Source organism: Sturnira hondurensis, unplaced genomic scaffold, assembly GCF_014824575.4.
Source record: "Sturnira hondurensis isolate 20B ecotype Veracruz unplaced genomic scaffold, ASM1482457v3 Scaffold0006413, whole genome shotgun sequence".
Classification (NCBI taxonomy): domain Eukaryota; kingdom Metazoa; phylum Chordata; class Mammalia; order Chiroptera; family Phyllostomidae; genus Sturnira; species Sturnira hondurensis.
In genome coordinates this window covers 58,522,738-58,536,132 of record NW_028079044.1, presented here as the reverse complement: position 1 = coordinate 58,536,132, position 13,395 = coordinate 58,522,738, and the positions used below count along the sequence as shown (strand labels likewise).

Sequence of the window (13,395 nt, the reverse complement as noted above, 5' to 3'; positions counted from 1 at the left end):
GCTAATTGATTTAACTTTAAATTGCCACATGTGACTAGAGGCTACTGTTTTGTATAACAAAGCTAGAAACTCTAGAGATGAGACTCTGGAGAGTCTGATCCATGATTCAAATCGAGCTTTAGAGGAGTCTGGTCTGACCTCACTTAGTAATCTTTTTTTTTAATTACTCAGTAAATTGTTTCCCATTATTTAGAAAAAACATAAAGTTATAGCCTTAGCAATGATTTTATATTGCTGACAAGGGTTGATGATTCATTGGTATGGTTAACATTTAAATCTTTCCTTGGTTTATGTCTGTTTGTTTTTTAATGAGACTTATGGCTTATAACCATTTTTTTATCCATATGACAAATTTAAATGTAACATATCTAAGTAGTAGATGAAAAGTGTTGCAACTTTACATTTACACTGAATGTCTTCTTTCTTGGAATTTTAGGGGATACTCCGTTTTATGCAGATTCACTTGTAGGAACGTATAGCAAAATTATGGATCATAAGAACTCCCTATGTTTCCCCGAAGATGCAGAAATTTCTAAACATGCGAAGAGTCTCATCTGTGCCTTCCTCACAGATAGGTAATACTCCTTGATGGTCTTTGTGGAGATGACACCTTCAACTTTCAAACTTGCAGAGATGAAAGCATACCTAACTCTTAGTTACGTACGAAATCAATCGCTCTTCTTATCTAAATTGCATTTAATTCTGGGTTAGCCTTTTTTTACTGCTAAGCCTGGGGTTGGGTTACCTTATCATTTTGGGTTTGCAGCCCAATTGTAATTTAACTCTTAACCCTTGTGTCTAAAAAAGAAAAAAAATAGAACTTTGTAAAATAATGCATTTGAGAGAAATAAAACTTTTGTATTACTGACATTTTCTCCTCTAAGGGGTCGTAAGTCATGCTACCCTGTTGCACAGTTTTTGAGAGAAGAGCCTTTTGTGCAGATAAATACTCAACAGATTATAATCTCAAAAACTATTTGTGTTGAACTTGTGAGTGCCTACTTTTCAACCTGTTTTTATTTGCATTTGAATATGAGCAGGTCTGCCCTGGAAATTCTATATTTCTTAAAACAAAGTAGATGAACAACATTGTGAAAACCAACCTCAGAAAGGGAAGCTGGACAACTATTCAGAGTTTCTTCCCCGGCTCTCTCTGCAGTTCTTTTCTGGCTTCCCGTTTACATTTGTGACAAGAGTGGCCGCATCAAAGGACCAGCACATACAGGAGACTGCTTGCTCTCCAACCCAGACTTTTACTGACTAGCTCTATGGTTTTAGGGAAATTATCTTACTGTTTGGGAAATAATTTTATTCATCCATAAAATGATGGGATCAGAATAGATTAAAAAGTAAGGCCATTTATAACTTTAAAATGCTATGATTCCTTTGCATACCTTATGTTTGTTAGCTAGTTGCCATTACAAGAAGTACTATAGTGACTATCTTTGTAGCGGTCTTTTGCACATTTTTTGTAGGATAAAATCTTACAGGTAGAATTCTGGGAATTGAATTGACCTTGAGAAGTCACATCAGAAAATATTTTTAGTACCAATAATTGTTTCCCTCATTCTCATCAAACTGAATATTATGAATTTTGTTCCATATGAAGCAACAAAAGTTGTTTATATTGTTCCTCAGAGAAATTAATCATTTTTACGTTTATCAATCATTTGTAGAATAAAACTTGAATATTTGTTAATATATATGATTAATGTACAACCCGTGCTGATAAACTCAGAACAAATCCTATATACTGTTTTGCTTTGATAGGATGACCATAATTTGTCAAAGATAAAATGGGATGTAACATATGTCATTGAAAGGAGTGCCATTCACGAAAGATTTGGTGTAGCAATTTATTGAGAGGAAGGTTGCAGTTTTAAAAAGAATTTTATGCCATTAGCGTGGCTAGGAGCACTTCACTCTAAAGTTTATAGGTTTTTCTCCTTATATTAAACATTGCTCCAGGGCATATAAAAAAACAAATGCTTTTTATTCTCATACAGTTTTTAAAATTTTTTTCATATAGTTTTAATTGAAGACTCAAAGGGTCAAAGAATGAAATTATTTACATTTTTCTTCTATTCAGAATAATTTTAATGTAAATATAGAGATATAATTTATCAGAGTAAATATGGATAGCTTCAAATACAGTATGTGATTTTTTTAAGAAGGGGAGAGATTGTTAAAAATAACAGTTTTAGCCCTGGCTGGTGTAGCTCAGTGGATTGAGCGTGGGCCTGTGAACCAAAGGATTGCAGTTCGATTCCCAGTCAGGGCGCATGCCTGGGTTGCAGGCCAGTTCCCATCAGGGGATGCATGAGAGGCAATCATACATTGATATTTCTTTCCCTCTCTCCTTCCCTTACCATCTAAAGACAAATAAATAAAATCTTTAAAAAAAATCCATTCCTTAAAAAAAACCTGTTTTATTAGAGAGGTTTTGATCATTCTTCTGGGCCAGAAGTTAGATCATTGTTCATTTTAGATTTTATTTATTTATTTATCTTTAGAGGGGAAGGAGAGAGGGAGAGAGACATCAGTGTATGGTTGCCTTTTATGCGTCCCCTGCTGGGAGTTGGCCTGCAGGGAACTGGACTACAACCCAGGCATGTGCCCTGACTGGTAATCGAACCGCGATCCTCTGGGTCACAGGCCCGCGCTCAATCCACTGAGCTACACCAGCCAGGGCCCATTGTTCATTTTACATCCTGAAGTTTGTCATGCGGTTTTGGCATACACAAATGAATTTTTTTATTTGAAACTCTCGTGTACTTTTGTGTGATACAAACTACAGATTGAAATGTTTCACTTTTCATGGCATTTATTGGGTTGGTGGAAAAGTTTATGTGATATTTTCTGTAAAATAAAAGGCACATTTTTTATTTTCATCAGTAACTATTGATTTAGATGCTTTAAGTATGTTGACTATCTCTCATGTGGTAAAATGTTAATTGTTCTCAATTAGTGTCTCGATTTGATTGTCACCAACTTCAACTGGTCTGCCCGACCGTGGAGCTCTGTCCCATGAGAACTCTGCAGCATAAAACTTTACAGACCACTTTTGGCACTTTCGATCAGTCATAGCACCTTTTCCATATACTGCACAAAGTTTGTGTGTGTGTGCATTTCAGTTTTATTTGTACCTTTCAAAATAATAAGGATAATATGCCAAAAATGTTGCATATTTTCTTCTACAATATTAAAATGGCTATATAAAAATTCCCTAATTTTGATAAGTTTTTCTAAATGCATGCTGATGCGACAGTTGTCACAATACAGTCTAACAAAATTGTTTTGAATGAAGTTAAAGACAACTAAAGGCTACCAGCTTATAAGGAAAACCAAATGAATATAACCACTTTTTGGCCAGCCCAATACATATATTACAGTCTTTTTAACCTATCTATAGAGATTATATACTATAAACTTGAGATAGCTCTTTCTTGAGAAATATTTATGCTGAAACTTTTTTGAAAAGATGTCTCAAACTCATTTATGATCTGTATGTTGATCCTTGCCGAGATAAGAGTTAATATTTTTGTCTTTTCCTGATCTTACCCTTTACATAATCTTTATCTGCATTGCTTAGGGAGGTACGACTTGGGAGAAATGGGGTAGAAGAAATAAAACAGCATCCTTTCTTTAAGAATGATCAATGGAATTGGGATAACATAAGGGAGAGTAAGTCAATAAATTTAAGTATTTTCATCCTATCACATTTTAAATTGCTTTGTCTTTTGAATTAACAAGCATGTTTCATATATTTAATGCTAACTAATTTATAAACTGAGAGTTTTGATTTCAAATTTGTTCAGTGGCAATATGTATAACTAAATATTATCTCAATATTTTAGCAAAGTAAGCATATAATATATGTGTATTTAACAATATTTTTCAATACTTTTATAGTAAATCTTATAGGTTTCTTAATTTGTGAAGTTAAGTTTTATGTATCAGTAATTTGCAGAATTATTAAGAAAATGTAAATTATTAATATTGGGGAATGTAAACTTTTAATTTGAAAGTGTTTGAATTAATAAATCAGTAATTAATTACTATATGGAGACCATACTCTGGTAAATACTAGGTTAAATGTGGTAATTCACTTTAACTTTATGTATATTTGACAGTAATTTATTCTAAGAGCAAGAAATGTTTCTACTTAAAGAATGTAGAAAACTGAAGGCCAAAGAGTGTATTGCTGCTTGTAATTTTAATACCTAGAGTAATATATTGCTTTTCTTGTTTAACTGATTTATTTATATTTAAAACTGATCTAATATAGTAATAAAATACTTATAAAATTGTAATTCTTTGAAAAGTGTTACTAAATGTGGAAAATGTGTTACCAAAGAGTTCTATAGTAAATCTTAAAAATATATTGTTATTAATTAGTATCATTGATGTACAGTATGTTAATATAATATGTTGTTAATAGTATAAAACAAAGCAGGGGTGGTTTATTTACTTATTTTTGGTCCTGAATGAAGTGCCTCATTTCTTCTGATAGCGGCAGCCCCAGTGGTACCTGAGCTCAGCAGTGACATAGACAGCAGCAATTTTGATGACATTGAAGATGACAAAGGAGATGTAGAAACCTTCCCCATTCCTAAAGCCTTCGTTGGAAATCAGCTGCCTTTTATAGGATTTACCTACTACAGAGAAAATTTGTATGTAATTTATTATATTTTTGTTGTCTTCAGAGTCTAGCTGTAAATAAAGAGTTGTCTTACTTTGAGACTGGAGTATGTAAGAAAAAGTATTAATTTGTTTTAAACTTGGGTTTTTTTTCAAAAGGACTGTCAAGAGAGTTAATTTATTTTTATTATTTCTAAAATGCTATATGATATTCATTTACAAATGAATGCAAGGCAATGCTCTATATTTGTTTGGGCTGTGGATAAGACCAAATACCTGCTTTTGAAGGAACTTGTCAACTAATGAGGAGTATGAGGAGGTGATATACTCATCATGAAGGGTAGAATGTGGTATTTGCCTTTAAAAAGGTACCCCAAAGCTGAGATGGTTTGAACGAAAAATAAAAGTCACGTCTTTTTGGGTTGAGAGTAGGAAAAAGTTAGGCAAAACCTCAGGGCAGAGGTGGCATTTTAGCCGAATGTAAAGATAGGAAAGGGCTTTTTGAGTGGCTGAGATGTGAGTGGTGAGGTGGGAGGAAGAGTTTGGGGTGGAAGCAAGCACACATTGAGAGCAGCATAGTGTGGTCCAGTGGGGCCCCAGCATTGGGTAGACATTACCGGTCTACCACTGTTTGGAGGACTTGATGAGACTCTGGTTTCCTCTCCTGAGTCCTTCCCTCTGGCACAGAGCCTGGCATAGGTCATTCAATAAATAGTGGTCAACTGAAGTGAGTTTTGGGGGATAAGAAAATATATTATTATTGAACCCCGACTTCAGTATGTTAGAAAATATATGGAAGTTGGAGTTTAGGGGAAGAATTTTGCAATTTTGTGTGCTGTGCTAAGGAACTTTGGACTTTACAGGTAGTGAAGAGCCACTGAAAACTGTCAAATAGTTGAGTGAGTCATTAAAGACTTGGAGGAACTTTTTCATACTTCCATGTGTAATGATGGGGCTGACCAGATATTATGTTTGCCTCACACTGAGGGGTTTCCTAGGATATGGTGCAGGACTTTGGTACTAAAGCTGCGAAAAATCCCAGGCCAACTAGGAAGAACTGCTCACCCTGCTACCAGTAGTGTTCCGAAGATGCTGTGCTGGTTTCACGAAGGTGTCAGTGCCTGGAGAAACACTAACATGTTTATTGGCACTGAGAAAGAGAAGTCAAGAGAGAAGTTGACAGTTAAATAGAAGTGTTCATTTATGTAATAAATTAAGCCTTGGAGATCAAAAGATGTTATCTTTGAAAAGGAGGAGAGATGTCTCTTCCTAGAAAATGTTTAGAAAAGAAGAATAAAATAGCTACAGGAACTTGAGATGAAGAGGGGAAGGTTAGTGACTTCAATCTCAACAATGTTAAATAACAACATCCAATAAGAGTGAGAGGCCAGAAAAGTTTAGCATTTCATTTAAAATAAGTTGAAGTCAAAAAGAGATCTTTGTGATTGGAATTTAATTTTGAGAATAAGTTGGTATTAGAAAATGAACTAAAATGACCTGCGTATATTTTCCTGCCTTTCTAGGTTATTAAGTGACTCTCCATCTTGTAGAGAAAATGATTCAGTACAATCAAGGAAAAATGAAGTATGTATAAACTTTTACTCTTCTATTTAAGTTACATGTTCAGATATTTTAGTAATGCCCATATATTTTTAAAAGTTTATTCGATGCTACTTTTTGAGTCATTAGATGGCATTCCTTGTTGCAGTACAATTCAGCCTAACATTGAAATAATTTATTTCCTTGGTACGTATAATTGTGTAAGATACAATGGCTAGTAAAATGATGAATTATATACAGCTTTAGGCTAAGTTTTAGTAGCCAAAGTGATAGAGTAGGTTTATGAACAGTTATATTGTACTTAGAACATTTTATAGTCTTCTAGAAAAGTACAGATAATAGTGGTAAGAGTAGAGAAGTGGTGGGGAGATTCAGACTGTGAGTATTTAGCAGTGGATTCATGTAAGGGATAGTTTTTTATCAAACTGTTGTAGTATTTTTTCGATGCTAACCATTTTTTTCTTCAAAACTTACAAAAACTAAAAAATTTGAATAATTCTGGTATGATTTGTGTTTTAGGACTTTTACAAAGAAAAACAAGCATTTTAATGTTTTCTCTTTTTTGTTTGTTTCTTTGCTTTAAACAGGAAAGTCAAGAGGTATGTTGATGTCATAGATCTTAAAAAACAGAAAAACTCGTCACTCTGCAGTGTTCTGGTGTAGCCTCATTTCACTTAGCAGCTGGGGTGCAGCATCTCTCAAGAGAGAAGTTCCCAACCTTTTTTCTACCAAGTATCCCTTTCATTACCGCTCCCATAGATCTGTTATTTAAAGTAGATATTATGTAGTTTTTGTTTTTATTTACCAAAGACTTAAAATTGGCAGCAAGAACTTCTGATTAGTGTGTGATAACAGGTGTGATAAAATCGTATTAATGCAATAGCTGTTAAATTTGACTAGTTCATTGGCCTGTATATTCTTATGAGGGAAAAATACAGTTTTGTTTAAGGTATATGACATACTTAAGAAACTACAAAGTCTAATCCCTACAAAGAATATTGGTTTTGGAATGTAAAAGACTTGGGTTGTATGTTTTGTACTGTCATTTATGAGCTGTGCTATCTTGGCCCAGTTTTTGACCTTTTTTGGATTTGAGTTTCTTGCCCGAGTACTTATAACACTACCATCCTCTTGGGATTCTTGTTAGGGTTAATGAGACCACATTTGTTAAGTGCCTGCTGCTGTACCTAAGGCACAAGAGGACTCAAAAAGTTAAATCCTTTATAAAGCTAGTAATGTTCCAAAATGGATTATTTAATACTTTCCTTAATTTTAATTTGTTTAAAAATGGACAGATCCACCCTTGAAAGATTTAAAGAATAACAAGGAGATGATTTGTAATTAATTAGCTATCATTTATTCAAAAGAGTTATTGATTACAACTCTTTACAGTACCGTGCCCGGCACTGTGTAGAGAGATATAAAGAAGAACTTAGTCTTATTTTTAACAATACTGATATATATTTGAGCATGTTCAATAAAATGTTCTGAATATTTGTTTTGGACGTAGACCTTTTATCTAATAAGCACAAAGGCCAACAATATTTTAAAATAAATTCTCTGTAGAAGAACATGAGAGGATATCCTGTACTCATAATGAATGAGAAATTTAGTTTCATGAAAGAATTTTGCCAGGATTAGAGTCTCATTTGTCTGTTTACTTAGTGTGTGCACATATACACATGGACTGTCATAGACAGAGAGCAAGAGATGGAGGGTTTTTTCCTCTGCCAATAAACAGCACGTTAGAAGGTACAGATACTGTACAGTAGAGGAAATGATATTAAGTTGAAAGAAAAGAGAAGCTTATTATTGTTTACCCTAAGCCTCACACTTAAAAGTGTGACCAAACTTTATTGTTTCTTGTTTTCTAACAGATTCAGAAAAAACTGTACACACTAGAAGAACACCTCAGCACTGAAGTACAAGCCAAAGAGGAACTAGAGCAGAAGTGCAGGTGTGTTTGGGAGAGAATTAAGTAGTATGTTATAGAATTGAAGTTTAAACATATTACCAAAAATGTAATATATGATTATTTTCAAATTTATAGTAAATGCTTTTTTTGTCAATAGGAGTTATTTTGTTTACTGTTTCTTTTGAAATTCTTTAGATCTGTTAACACTCGCCTAGAGAAAGTAGTGAAGGAGCTAGAAGAAGAGGTAAAGTTGCTCTACACTTTCATTAATATTTTCATTCATAAAAAGTTTTGGTGCCTGACTTACCTACAGAGTTCTCTTTGTACCACGTTCATATATATCTTGATCTGTAATAAAACCTATGTTGTAGCGTGGGTGGACAGGACTAAAATTATAGAATAATCATGATAATAGGCTTTGTTTTTGTTACATAGTTGCAAAACTTGAGTTAATTTATAATGTCTAGATATTTCAAGTAAAAAATTGTGTTTGTATTACTGACATGGATTAAAAACAGAAAGTGACCACTGTTTCTTTTATTTAATTTTTATTCATAACATTTTAAATTCAGGTTTTTATTATTTAAAGATGATAATGGAATAGGAAGTTTGCTTTCAGTAGTAAGCAAAACGCTTATACTATTGATTGTTCCAGAGTAGTGTGCTATTTGAAAAATATGGAAAACATTAATACAGTAGTTACAGCTTTTATTTAGGTTTTTTTATCTGTTTGAAATAATTGAAATAGTTTTTGTTTTTATTTGATTCTTGTACGTGCTCTTTTTCCAATAATAACTTTAAGCACTATTTCAGATCACCTTAAGGAAGAATGTGGAATCGGCATTAAGACAGTTAGAAAGAGAAAAGGCTCTTCTTCAGCACAAAAATGCAGAATATCAGAGGAAAGCTGATCATGAAGCAGACAAGAAACGAAATTTGGAAAATGATGGTTTGTGGTGTAGAATATTAAGTACTTATCAATAAAAAAATTGTGTGTGTGTGTGTGTATGTATTGTGTTGAAGCTTGCCACTGAAACGCTTTTTATCATAGTTAACAGTTTAAAAGATCAACTTGAGGATTTGAAAAAAAGAAATCAGAACTCTCAAATATCCACGGAGAAAGTGAATCAACTCCAGAGACAAGTAAGTCGATCCCAATTTGTAACAAGGGTAGTGAAGTTTACTTATGACTGCCTATTAATAGTTTTAATCAGCAATGCACAAAAGGATTTTGCCTCTAATTTTAAAAGGAAATCATTAGGAAGTATTTTTAGGTTTTTGTTTATTTTAGATAGTTTGTTGTGGGGTAAGAAACTGGAGCATTTCCATTATATATACCTGTATGTGTTTGTTTGTTGTTGTTGAACTTTGAATGGAATAACAGCTGGATGAAACCAATGCTTTGCTGCGAACAGAATCTGATACTGCAGCCCGGTTAAGAAAAAGCCAGGCAGAAAGTTCAAAACAGATTCAACAGCTGGAATCTAACAATAGAGATCTGCAGGATAAAAATTGCCTGTTGGAGACGGCCAAGTTAAAACTTGAGAAGGAATTTATCAATCTTCAGTCGGTTCTGGAATCTGAAAGGAGGGATCGAACCCATGGATCAGAGATCATTAATGATTTACAAGGTATTAACAGAGAGATTGAACTTGAATTCATCTTAATGGTTCATGTTTCAGAAATAAATTTAGATGACGGATAATGTGCTGGGGTAGCACATTTCTGAATATACTACTGCTATGTAAAGTTAGGGTGTTAGAAATACATTAATATAAAATTTTGTGAGCAAAAGATTTACTTTCAAATAGTTTGAAGTATTTTAAGTACTAAGCTACCTCCCAAGGTGGTAGATTGGGTTCCAGTTGCATTAACTGTGAAGTAGTACCTCAGCTATATCAACTATACTAATACCAGCCTTATCAACCATTGTAAAACTCTTCACAAATAACAGCTTCAAAGTATTAGGTGATGTCCAAGTTTCTTACTCTTAATATATACATTTTATTGTGATATATTAATTATACATATATAATTCCATACCACATATATTTATATAAGTATATACACACATTTTATTATGTATATAGTATACACACACATATACTTTGTGGGTTTATTGGTTTTTTAAATGTTATCATTTTAGGTAGAATATCTGGCCTAGAAGAAGATTTGAAGAGTGGCAAAATCTTATTCGCAAAAATAGAGATGGAGAAGAGACAACTACAGGAGAGATTCACTGATTTGGAAAAGGTAGAACATGTTATGCTTTGTTTTTGTATTAGAAAATAACTGTAGAGTCTCAGATTGGGAAACTTATTCCAAAATGAAGGAAATCATTTATTTCTGCATACTCATGGATTCTTTCATATTTAGATGTGGCTGTGTAGACTAGGGATATGTAGATATTTGTAAGGCTTGCCGTAGCACTACACAAGCAACCCTTAGTGTGTTAGATGCTTGTGGAGAGAGGGTCTCTCCTGAGTATGTGTAGTGAGGGTGCTTCTCTCTAGGGGTCCAAGGGAAACTCAGATCTTCACTAATTACATGTCTTAAAAGTTACATGAAGTTATCATGACTTTTGGCATTTAGAAGTTTTTCTTTAAAAATAGTGTAAGCTAGGGATAATTTCTAGGCTCTGTGCAGTTCATATTTTTTTCATTTACTTATTTTTTTATTGAAGTGTTTAATGTATCACCTGTGGTAGAAGTATCAGGATGCATGCAGTCCAGTCTAATGGGTAATTTCTAAAGTAGTAATAAATCACAGAGATAATTATAATGCAGTGTGGTAAGTAGAATGGTAGAGGCATGGACAGGGAGGTGAGCAGGTACACGGGATGACTCCCTAACGGAGCAGGCTGGTTGACAGGGGAGGGGTACACTCTGAGTGGGGCAGGACAGCGTGAGCAAAGGCATAGAGGATGGAAAGTTGAAAAAGTTGAGTCTGTTTACTTAATTACAAACCGGTCAGTATTTCTGGATTATACAGCAGGGGCAACAAATTTTAATCTTTTAAGAAAAGGGTATTAGATATTTTAGGCTTTGCAGGTCTCAGAGTCTCCGTTGCAATACCCAGTTATGCTGTAGTACCTAAAGGAATGGGTATGGCTGTGTTCCAGTGAAGTTTCACAAAAACAGCAGGCCAGTCTAGTCCTCCCCTCTAAGAGTGGGAGTTCAGTGGTCAGAGTGAGGCTGTACAGCTAGGCATGAGCTAGATCATGCAAGATTTTGAATACTCTGTTAAGAGTTTTTTTTAAGTAATGGACTGGCTGGCCACTGAAGATTTTTAAATTGGTCAATCACTGTGTACCACATGGAGAATAGATTCAAGCAGGATAAGTGGTAGAGACTGCTCAGGCCTTCTAAGCATTCAGCTAATGGACACTTAACCAGTGCTGTGGTTAAAAAGATGGAAAATAAAGATGAATCTGAGGAATATTTAGAAGAGGGATGTTTAGCAGCAATTAATAATTGGTTAGATGTGGCATGTGAGTAGTAAGTACTCCAGGATGAGTTTAGGTTCTTAGTTTGTGACAAGATACATGCTAGTGCCATTAATAAAGAATAAGAGGAAAAGAGCTCTCATAGGAAATAATGATAGATCCATTTTAGTTAGAAGTATGGCTGTGAGACAGCCATATTAGGACATCTACAAAGCAGTAAGTTATGGTGCTAGGAGCAATAGAAATACTTGTGGTGCATCAATGTAGAAGTAGCTGGAACCAGGCTAATGGAAGAGCCCACCTGGGAGCAGTTGGCTTAGAGCAGTGGTTTTTTCAGGGCAGGTGTTGGTGAGTCATTAGTGTGAAAGGTCATTTTCAGTATTAAGGGTTTAATCTCAAACACAAAAGAAGTACCTACATTTATGATACAAACTACGTAGAAAACTAAGGACTAGAAAATCATCTGAGGATATGTAGAAAATAAACTGACTTCTATTATTAAAGATTCTCAACTTAAAATACATCTCCTGAAGTTGGTATAGCAAAAAGAAACATTTGGTATGTTTTAAAAGTTTGAGAAATAATAATATAGGAAAAGGAAAAACATTTTGGCTAAGGACACTACCTCCAAGAACACCAACATTCAGCGGTGTTTGGGGGAAACTTCACAAGTGCCGGATGAGAGGAGAACACGATGGGGGGAACCAAGTGAGTTCAGTGTCACACAGTTTCAAGGGCAACATTGAGGGCCACTGAGGTAGGTAAGACTAAAAAGTGTCTATTGAATTTGATATTGAGAATATCGTGGGTCACTTTATTAAGATCAAACGATCTCAGTATGACCTCAGGGTAGTAGAGTGGAGGTGTGGCAATGGGAAGGTACGGCAGTGGGAAGAGGACTGGTACCGTGCGCAGGTTGCTTGTACAGGAATCGGAGTGAATAGAAGATTTACAAGGTATTAAGTATTGGACATTCTTAGTAAGTCTATAAAAAACCTTTGTAAGCTTTTGAAATTGTTAGCCAGTCTTTTTTTTAATAAAAATATTTTTAATTTAAATTTTTAAATTTAATTCTTGTTCAAGTACAGTTTTCTGTCTTATATTCCCGGCTCTGCCCCCCAAGTGCTCCCCACCTCCCTCCCATTTCCGCCCCCCACCTTAGTTATTGTCCATGTGTCCTTTATACTTGTTCATGTGAGTCCATCCCCTTTTCCCCTATGATTCTCTCCCCTCTCCCCTCTGGACCCTGTCAGCCTGTTCCATATTTGAGTGTCATTGGTCATATTTTGCTTGCTTGTTTGTTTTGTTGTTTAGATTCCTGTTAACGGTCATATCATATGGTATTTGTCTTTCACCGCCTGGCTTATTTCGCTCAGCATAATGCTTTCCAGTTCCATCCACGATGTTGCAAAGGGTAGTAGTTCCTTTTTCCTTTCTGCTGCAAAGAATTCCATTGTGTGAATGTACCATAGCTTTTTGATCCAGTCATTTACCGATGGGCATCTAGGTTGCTTCTAACCATTGGCTATCATGAATTGTGCTGCTGTGAACATCGGGGTGCGTAGGTTCTTTTGGATTGGTTTTTCAGGGTTCTTAGGATATACTCCTAATAGTGGAATTGCTGGGTCGAAAAGCACGTTCATTTTTAGTTTCCTTAGAAAATTCCATACTGTTTTCCATAGTGGTTGTACCAGTCTGCAATCCCACCAGCAGTGAACTAGGGTCCCCTTTTCCCAACAACCTCTCCAGCACTTGTTTGTTTCTTTATTTATGATAGCCATTCTGACTGGTGTAAAGTGGTATCTCATTGTGGTTTTAATTTGCACCTCTCTGA

The 13,395-nt window shown here is 34.7% G+C and overlaps 1 protein-coding gene across 3 annotated transcripts in view; it reads left to right on the top strand.

Moving 5' to 3' along the window:
- ROCK2 (Rho associated coiled-coil containing protein kinase 2) overlaps positions 1-13,395 on the top strand; it is a 107,479-nt gene that overhangs the window by 66,184 nt on the left and 27,900 nt on the right. For all 3 annotated transcript variants that reach the window (XM_037048723.1, XM_037048726.1, XM_037048724.1), the window contains exons 7-17: positions 437-575; positions 3,593-3,684; positions 4,514-4,673; positions 6,165-6,225; positions 6,789-6,800; positions 8,079-8,158; positions 8,312-8,360; positions 8,930-9,065; positions 9,168-9,259; positions 9,501-9,747; positions 10,263-10,369. In XM_037048723.1, the coding sequence (XP_036904618.1) occupies positions 437-575; positions 3,593-3,684; positions 4,514-4,673; positions 6,165-6,225; positions 6,789-6,800; positions 8,079-8,158; positions 8,312-8,360; positions 8,930-9,065; positions 9,168-9,259; positions 9,501-9,747; positions 10,263-10,369 (1,175 nt within the window). The remainder of the gene's footprint in view (positions 1-436; positions 576-3,592; positions 3,685-4,513; positions 4,674-6,164; positions 6,226-6,788; positions 6,801-8,078; positions 8,159-8,311; positions 8,361-8,929; positions 9,066-9,167; positions 9,260-9,500; positions 9,748-10,262; positions 10,370-13,395) is intronic.